Source organism: Pinus tabuliformis, chromosome 4_1, assembly GCF_031772625.1.
Source record: "Pinus tabuliformis cultivar Carrire ecotype Pingquan chromosome 4_1, CPIR1, whole genome shotgun sequence".
In the NCBI taxonomy this organism is placed as follows: Eukaryota; Viridiplantae; Streptophyta; class Pinopsida; order Pinales; family Pinaceae; genus Pinus; species Pinus tabuliformis.
In genome coordinates, this window is record NC_142303.1 from 786,991,469 (window position 1) to 787,000,615 (window position 9,147).

Sequence of the window (9,147 nt, forward strand, 5' to 3'; positions counted from 1 at the left end):
CGCTGCTTGGTAGGGCTCCCAACAATCCATGTGGACTCCTCCAAACAACTCCTAAGGCCTCCTACAAGCAGCCCATCAACCAATCCAAGTTCTGGTCCACAAATCACGGACCCAACACACATCCAACTGTTGCTCCAAGTCTGCTTTCGTTGTTGTTCATACTGTGACTGGTTAGGGCATCTTAGACTGCTGCAACAACCCCTAATCAGTCACCAAAACTACCCTCCTTGGCTGCGGCCCACCTTTGGAGAGGTCTTCACTTTGTTTGTTGTTGTTCTGGGCATGAACAACCCTCCATATACCCTACACTGCCCTCAAATGGTAAGGTAGGGCCTACGGCCTACCCACAGCAAGCAACTCTGCCTCTCCCAAGGTTGTTCCACCCAAGAGATACCTCACACAGCCCTTAGAACAATCTTCTACTACCTCAACATACCCTTGGAATAACCCTCCTCCACTACGCTGTTGTTTGGGGGCTTAAACCAGCCCTTATACCCTCCTCCACACACCCTGTTGTGGTGCTATGGCCTTCGGCCTAGCACACAGCAATTCTGTTGCTAAGGGCCAGCACTGTAATGTAGCTTCAGTCCCCAAGTGTTGCTCCAAAACAGACCTGTGAGGAGCCTTTTCTACTCGGTCTAGCCTCCAGCACTCTTGGCATCCATAACAACAGCCTTCGTTCCTCAAACAACCCTGAAACAGGCCTCAAAATCCACATTGTTCTGCTCCTTCTTGACAGCAGCTAGAGCACAGAAGTATCCTCCTCAACGAATTCTTCTTGATGTATATATGTTGCACAAAATGGATATCTAAAATGCCTCACACTCACCCTCTATTTATACTAAAGAGAGGGGCTTCTAAAACGTCAGATATTGGATTCCACAATTGTCATATGTCAACTTTACACCAAATCGACCTTGACACACGTGTAAACTCCATAATTAATGTTCAAAGATTCATATCTCCACATCTACAACTCGAAATTTGACGATTCTCGAAGCGTTGGATTCTCCTTTCTGCCCTCTATCGTCTCATGCCATCACATGTAGAAATGTGCTTCCAGAAATGCCCCAAACATGATTGAGTGCAAAACCCCAAGCTTGGGTTCTAAAGCCCACAAGCCTACTTGTGGCGCTTTGACCTCCAACCCTTGGCCACTAGGGCTTGGAGTACCTCCCAAGCTACACAAAAATCAACACAGACATGGTGATAAAATACTTCAGGTTCGCATCCTTAGATCTGCAAAGTAGCTCATACAATGGAGGAATGATACCACACGTATGCATTTGTATCACTCAGTCTTCTATTCAGTCTTTCAGAACTGCTTAAGCGGGAGAGGTGTATCAATCAATACTTCTTTTCAACCCTGCTCCATATACTAATGCTCGAACATTAGTTTTTGGTCTCAGGGACTCGGTCCCTTTGGACAAGGAATTCAGATCACATTTCTTCAATAGATCACAAACTTGCATTTTTTATACCTTTCATCATAGCTCCTTTCACAATCTTATTATAGAGGTTCGGACTTAATTTGTAATGGATGTAAGAGCAAGAGGTAGAGATGTTCATGAGTTTTGCATTGTCATCTTTTCTTTAGATTACTCTTCGATCTTCCTAGCTTTGATAGCATGTTGAAATTTAAATGCAATGTAGAATTTTTTAGCATTATAATCACTGGTGACTTGTTTATATATGTTTTTCCTTTAGCATTTTTCTTTATTAATTAGGTCATCAAGAACTTATACAAATACAATGCACAAGACAAGAAACACCAGAAATTAGGCCAGAGGCCAAGGCAAAACCCACAAGGGTGCCTCGTGAAGAATGTCACTATGCCACATAAGAAACTGATCTTTCCCAAAAGTGCACCACATAAACATTAAGTAATATATCACCAATGTATCTCCAATATATATATCTCCAATGTATATGTCCACTAAAGATACAACCAAGGCTATGCATCGCATCATACACCACATCACATAAAGCAACCACATGCATGGTGTAAACTCTTTTTAAATAACCCCAAAAGCTAACAAATAATAATTACTCAATTTAATCCATTTCACATTGAAAATGTGTTTTTGCCCCATCTAAATCTTTAGAAGGCAGTTGTAAAATCAAGGATCTAATCAATTAGTGGTGTCTTCATGTTGCGCACACACAATTACAATCATTTTCCAGATCATTACTATCACAAGTAGCCAGTTCTTCGGCTTAAGAGAGCCATCGAAACACTTAATCTTTTTCATCATTTACTAAAGAGAAGCATGTTGTGACCCAAGAGGACTAATAACCTAGTATTCGTTCATACTACAATCTAACGTCTTGCTCATAAAGACCTAAGGTAAAAGGAAGGTAAAAAGCAATTCATGAGTAATATATCTCCAATGTGTAGGTCCACTACAGATACAACCAAAGGTATGCATCACATCGTACACCACATCACATGAAGCAACCACATGCATGGCGTAAACTTTTTTTAAATAGCCTCAAAAGCTAACAAATATAAGTACTCAATTTAATCAATCACATTGAAAATGTGTTTTTGACTCATCTAAATCTTTAGATGGAAGTTGTAAAATCAAGGATCTAATCAATTAGTGGTGGCTCTGTGTGGCACATACACAATTACAATCATTTGCCAGATGATTACTTTCACAAGTAGCCAGTTCCTTGTCTTAAGAGCAAGGTTGCGGGGGAGCGCCCCCTACCCTCACAACCCCACTCCCAATTCGCGCTCCGGGCGGAAGCGATTCAAGAACGCGCTCCTGAAATCACTCCCGAAGAGGGACCGATTTTGGGAACGAGTCCGGAGTGCTCTCCCAACAAAAAAATGTTCCCTGGTTTTTCGGGAGCGTTTTGTCTTTTTTGCAAAAAAAAAAAATTGCAGTAATATTCCAAATGCAATTTTTTTCAAAGAAACAAATAAGTTTTGAGTGGGGCAGTTTAACGATCAAGCCTATAGCCCTAGTATTGATATGTGATTCATGGTAATGTTAAATTCTTAAAGTAAAAGTGGCATTCTCCTCAATCTTCATTTTCATCCTTTTACTTAAATTTTTAACATTACCATGAAATGACTCAAGATGTTTGAGAGTGGTTTCGACCTCAATGGATTTCATATGGAGAAAGTAGAATTTTAGATTTCATTCAAAATGCGGCAGACTTATCAGTTTTTCAGGATTTCAGGATTGGGGGGATTACAATGTTTCATTGGATTTTGTCATGTATTAGGGTATGGAACTCGTATTTAATCAAGAGCACCAATCCCTCTATGTACCTTGATGTTAGTGACATTGGTTGTCGAACTCCTCTATCACAACCCTCCTAAAAATGTACGCATCACTCAAACAAAATCTTGACTTGAAATGCTATGCTTTTTCTATCTTATGTTAATGCTTAGAGGGTGATATTAATGGCAAAGATCCCTATAAAAATCTAGGGGTAATGACAAAGATACCTCTAGATAATAATGCGTAGAGGGTGATATTAATGACAAAGATCCTGATTTTCCAACAAGACTAAAAAATAAGACATTTCTCGTGGCGGCAAGAGGCCCAAGCATTAGCAATAGATAACAGATTTACTTGTCTTTTCTAGTTTCTAGTAGTTTTTATAACTATTGACTCTTTCATATTTATTATGATATTTTTTGTAAACAATATATGACAATTTAAGTTTGAAGTTGGCACTTATAACTCATTATTAACGAATTATGAATATGATGTTTCATGAAAGTTGTTTCATTTTATGACATTTCATTTCATGTTAGATATTATTTGTTGTAATGGTTACACTTAACTTACAAGTACAACTTTGGTGATCAATGATGATAAATGTTATATATTGAAATTTGAAAGCTTGAAACTTTAAGATTGATGAATCATGAGACTCAATATGTTGTATGTTACTATGTTACTAACTTGTGGAAGTGGATGATGAAGATTATAACTTCTCAATGATTGTTGTTATATGGTTCAATCTATGTTTTTTATATCTAATTCATCATTCTACATGTTTTTGTTGACATATATGCATCAAAATATAAAAAATATATATTATATAAAAAACGCTCCCGGAATCGCTCCCAAACAGGGAGCTTCTAAAAATGTCGCTGCCACTCCCGCTCCTCCTTTTCGCTCCCGCTCTTAAGTAATCTTGCTTAAGATAGCCATCAAAACACAATCTTTTAATCATTTACTAAAGAGAAGCATATTGTGACCCGCGAGGACCAATAATCTAGTATTCATTCATAGTACAATCTAACTTCTTGCTCATAAAGACCTAAGGTAAAAGGAAGGTCCTTCTAAATAATGAAATAATACACAAATAATGTTGTGTGTACAACAAAAATGATCCAAATGGCCTTGTTGAGTTGCATGAACCTTGGCAATCTATGATCTATATCATTCCTAATAGCTTAACAAAACAAAACCTCAACTCAATACCTAACCCTAAACAAATATCCACTATCTCAATCAAAACTTGCTTCGTCGTTGTTGTACAAGCACACATTGAGAACAAATGCACTAAAGGCCCTTGAATTTTTTGTGTTGAAAATTGGTAGCTAAGGGATGAATTTCCTTGAATAAAATTTCATTTTTGACTATTCTAGAGTGACTTTCTAAAAATAGAAAGCAATATCTATCATTGCAACCATGACTTTCGAAAATTAGTAAGTCACCTTGCTTCAATTGGTAATCATGTATAGATGATGGAAAATCACTTATCCTTAATCAATCTAAATTGTTTAATTTTTAATTTAATCATCAATATTATTATTATTATTATTATTACACTTATGATACTATAATATTATCTAAAGAGGAATTACATGTCACCTCTCCTACTTGGCACTCAATCATGCCACTTCACATCTCTCTCCTTGATGGTCAATCGAACTCTCTCATTCAATGATACATCTCTCTCTCTCTCTCTCTCTCTCTCTCTCTCTCTCTCTCTATGAATGGATTCATTCATCTCTCCCTTTCATGCTCTTACGCACCTCCTACACGCTTTAATGACACGTCATAAAAAGATTCCTCTTACACCTCTTTAATGCATATGTTACACTTCTCCTTAATGGCTTGAATTACTAAGGCATGTGTTCTCCTTCTTTATGGCACAAGTCACTAAGGCATGTGTACTCCCTCTTGATGGCATGAGTTACTAAGGCAAGCGTACCTCCTTTATGACATAAGTTACACTCCTATTTTGGCATATGTAACTTATCCTCAAGGCATGGGAGTTACTCCTTCATGAATTCGACCTCCTTGCTCTTCCTATATATTTGTGCCTCTCATCCTCTCTACTACTCACTTGTGCATTGTGAAAGGAGAGTACGAACTTGTGAAAGAGAGAACTAGAGAAGAATTGAGTGAGAGAGAGAGAGAGATAGTCTTGAAGAGTAAGAGCAGAACTTGGTGAGCCAAAGTAATCCAGTGTTTGCATCAACTACTACAATCAGAGATCTTCTTCAGATTTGGGTGAATTTCTTCACTCTCATTGTATTCTGTATCTCTTTTGAACATATGATTTCTAATAGAAGAAGAATTTGGTTGGTTTTCCCCTTGTGGGTTTTGCCCTAGTCATTGGACCTAAACTCACTGTCTCTTATTGAGTTCTTGGTTGTCTTCTATAGTGTATATGGTTTATGTTCTATCTACAATTGCTTAACTAATGCAGATTAAAGAAGTTATTGGATCAAGTAATTGTTACAGCATATAACTTCAGAATTTCAACACTTTGGAGGGTCGAAGAAATGCACTAATTGCACCTTCTTTGACATCTCAACTTATTGACATCATAAATACATACATAACATTATGATTAGTGGTCCTTCTAACATGTTGTTGAAGTCCTTGGCCTAATAAAACCTAAACAAGTTAAGAATTTCATGAACAAAGCACAATTTTCAATTTCAAAATTAATTAAACATAACTTTATTATATCACAGATTGAAGAATATGAACCTAGGTCTTTCCAATCCAGCAAGGAGAAGTTTAAATTTTCATATAATGAAAAATTAAGTCATGCAAAGTTGCAAACCCATAAGAAATAACAAATTTTAAACTGATTTAGAAAATGGCAACACGGCATTCAACCTATCTATTAGAAATTAGAATGCATCATGAAATGGCAAACAGCAAAATGTTCAATGCTGAAAGGAAAAAGAGAGAAGAAAATATACTTCAGCCTGAATATAGTGCACTTCCTTGACATGAAATTCTGCATGTTCACTTTTCTCTTCGCTCTCAAGAACATTGCATACTTCTTTGGCCCATGTATCCTTCAGATTCTGATGCATACTAAATGCTGTCAGATCAATGTCACCATCAGGCAAGTAAGTTTTCAGCGGAACAGACCCAAAGGTAAAGACCTGAAAGCCAAATAGAACCTCAGTGAGGGTCTATGTAGTTTCACCAATATATGGCACATATTGTTAACGAAGCAGGATCAAACAATTGGGGTAAAGAAGCAGGATCAAACAAAAGATTTGAAAAATACAAGCATTTAGGTAGACACAAAATCCAAGAGTTCTGACTTCTGAGCAAACTGAATATTGACGGATGTAACTAATAAATGGCTGGTACCTCCAACCGAACATGACTGAATATTTATATCACAGCCAACATATCACACATAGCACCTATAATGCATAGCTGCCTACTAAAACATAATGAGCATTAAAAACTGGGATTCATTGCATTATATTTCATCTAGAAAGAAGAAACTGAGTTCATTACAATTAACATCCCTACATTTACTTTTCATTACAATATAAATCAATACCATTAAGAGATTTCACTATAATATTTTGAAACAAAATGTTTTTGGATAGCATATTATCCATAACATCTCTCTGCATGCTGACTTGAGATTAACACCTAGCAAGAAAAATGTAAAACATAACCTGTAAAAATGCATCCACGAAGGATTTGATATTCGGAATTCCCATATACATTTGCTATAGAAAAAATGTAAATGCAACACAATTACATACACTGTACAATTTTCTAAAAAGATTGAGCAAGACTACAGATTAACACAATGTAAAGAACCTGAATACTAATTAGGAGACAATCTTCCAAGGAACGGGATAGAGAAACTTTATTCTAGCCGTTTCCTCAATTCTACCACTCATGTATAATGCAAATGCCAGATGCTGTGGGTTCTTCACCATCATCAATCATGGTTTGACTTTCAACATATTTAGTCATTATGAGTGAAAAGTATCCACCTATTATTTAATTCCAATAAGATATTCAAGTCTTCAATTTTTCCATGACACTAAAACCCAATAATTTAATGCAAACAAACCAAACCCAATAAAGCAATTTGTTCGTTGTTTAAATCGAACTCCAAAGTCGATTCATTGAAATCATTCATCAAATTCATTATAGATTCACTGCAATCACTGAATTCTCCACTCAAACACGCTATACGATAATGAATGACTTTAAGAAGCAGCAAGTTTCCCAGTACTCCTCCCGAATAGCTCTTACCTCGCAATTGAAGCACTTGTGAATAAGACCCTGCACGTATTGCACAACAGCATTCCTCCTCTCTTCTGAAGGGCGGTTTGGCTGAATGCGAGCAATCAAATCTGCAGTTCTCTCTTCGGCAATGGCCCATCTCTCTCGGTCCAAGGGCCGCGTAACAAATCCTGCTTCGCCGGGCAAGAGGCCACTTGGCTGTGCCCAGCCTTCATGATAGCCCATGCAAGTTCCCTTTGGCAATCCCCGTACCTTTCGTTTTTATTCTCTCCCTCAATGGAGAGAGAGCCCTCCTTCAACTGCTGTTAAAATATCCTTCTTAGACATGTGAAGCAATACCGCACACAACGTTGATACAGTATAACACCACCTTGCTACTCTAATATCTGCCAATGTCCCACAACCTCAACAAAATTTCCGGAACACTCCTTTCACTCTACCTATACGAAGCCCCCCAGCACATGATAACTGCTTTCTTCGAAGCAGAAGTTAAAATCACTCACCAATGCCAGCAATTCACATGAATTTATTGCCACTGAATGCCGAGAATCCCACCTATGGTCGGTAAGAAACAGCCATAATGCACTTGTTCATGCTGTAATAGATATAAACCTGATCCCTCAAAATGCAGTTTCCTTACTAAATTCCTAGCCCTCGATAGAAACAAGGTAAAATATGTTTTTCTAATAGGCTCCACGTTAGCAGCTGGAGGTTGCGTTCCATTCCGTAGCAACCATCCACGCAGATACACGATGAATGACCAGCCGAAACACTTTCCTTACCCCTGAAGAAACAACGCATCTCAATAGACCCGGGATTTTTCACCTGCAGATAGCTTGGAAGAAACCCTAACTCTCTCGGATCATCAAACAAGCAGCTTCAAAGGTCGCCGAGACAGTTGGGCACTACAGAAGCATTATCAAAGGGCTAAAATCGGGTGAGACGGCCAAAATACTCAACGAGATCGTTATCCAAGAGCACGGCATAATGTTCTATGAAAACGAGAGGAGACCAGGGGCTACGGCGGTCTTGGCTTGCAGGACCATATTATACATGTAGGCATTAATTGGCACTTTTTTCTTCAGAAAACAAATCAAACTGAAACCCTCGCTGTTCATTGCGAGAGTCAAGCTGGAGAATATCGGGCTCCGCAGATCAGTCTAGCGGACAGTGAGTCGGTTAAAAATAAAATGAAAAGTCGTACCATAACGCGAATAGCTACTGGCGAAAAATTCGATTCAATCGCAGCGAATGGATCTCTTTCACTGATGACGCTGTAATTCCTAAACCATTTTACAAGTTACAAGTCGCAAACGTGAAGAAGTTCACCGCAACAAGAGGGCTCGGCATAAATGGGGCCAGCGGTGGGTCTCTCGACGGAACGGAACGGGATGCGACGGGAAAGGGTTTATGAGGAAAAAACCCGTACGTTGAGGATGCTGTTTCCTTATCGTCCGCAGCTTAACGCCAATCGCCAGTAGTGCAGATGACAGGTGGTAGAGACACGTAAGCATCTGTTCCGCGTCTGCAAAAGGTTGCAACACCCTTGGAGACTGTAATGACGGAGTGATCAAATCATTTGAGCGCGTCTGCAAAAGGTTGCAACACCCTTGGAGACTGTAATGACGGAGTGATCAAATCATTTGAG

At 38.4% G+C, this 9,147-nt stretch overlaps 1 protein-coding gene across 4 annotated transcripts in view; it reads right to left on the bottom strand.

The window, feature by feature from the left end:
* Positions 1-8,910, bottom strand: part of LOC149178551 (nucleotidyltransferase) — a 141,129-nt gene extending 132,219 nt beyond the window's left edge. Inside the window, exons 1-2 of one of the 4 annotated variants that reach the window (XM_089420376.1) lie at positions 7,509-8,905; positions 6,194-6,382 (exon numbers count right to left, since the gene is read on the bottom strand). In XM_089420376.1, coding sequence (XP_089276502.1) covers positions 6,194-6,382; positions 7,509-7,724 — 405 coding nt within the window. In that variant the 5' untranslated portion in view covers positions 7,725-8,905. Of the gene's footprint in view, positions 1-6,193; positions 6,383-7,508 lie in introns of all 4 variants that reach the window. The other 3 variants (XM_089420377.1, XM_089420379.1, XM_089420378.1) reach the window with 3 other exon arrangements.
* Between the last annotated feature and the right edge of the window lie 237 nt (positions 8,911-9,147).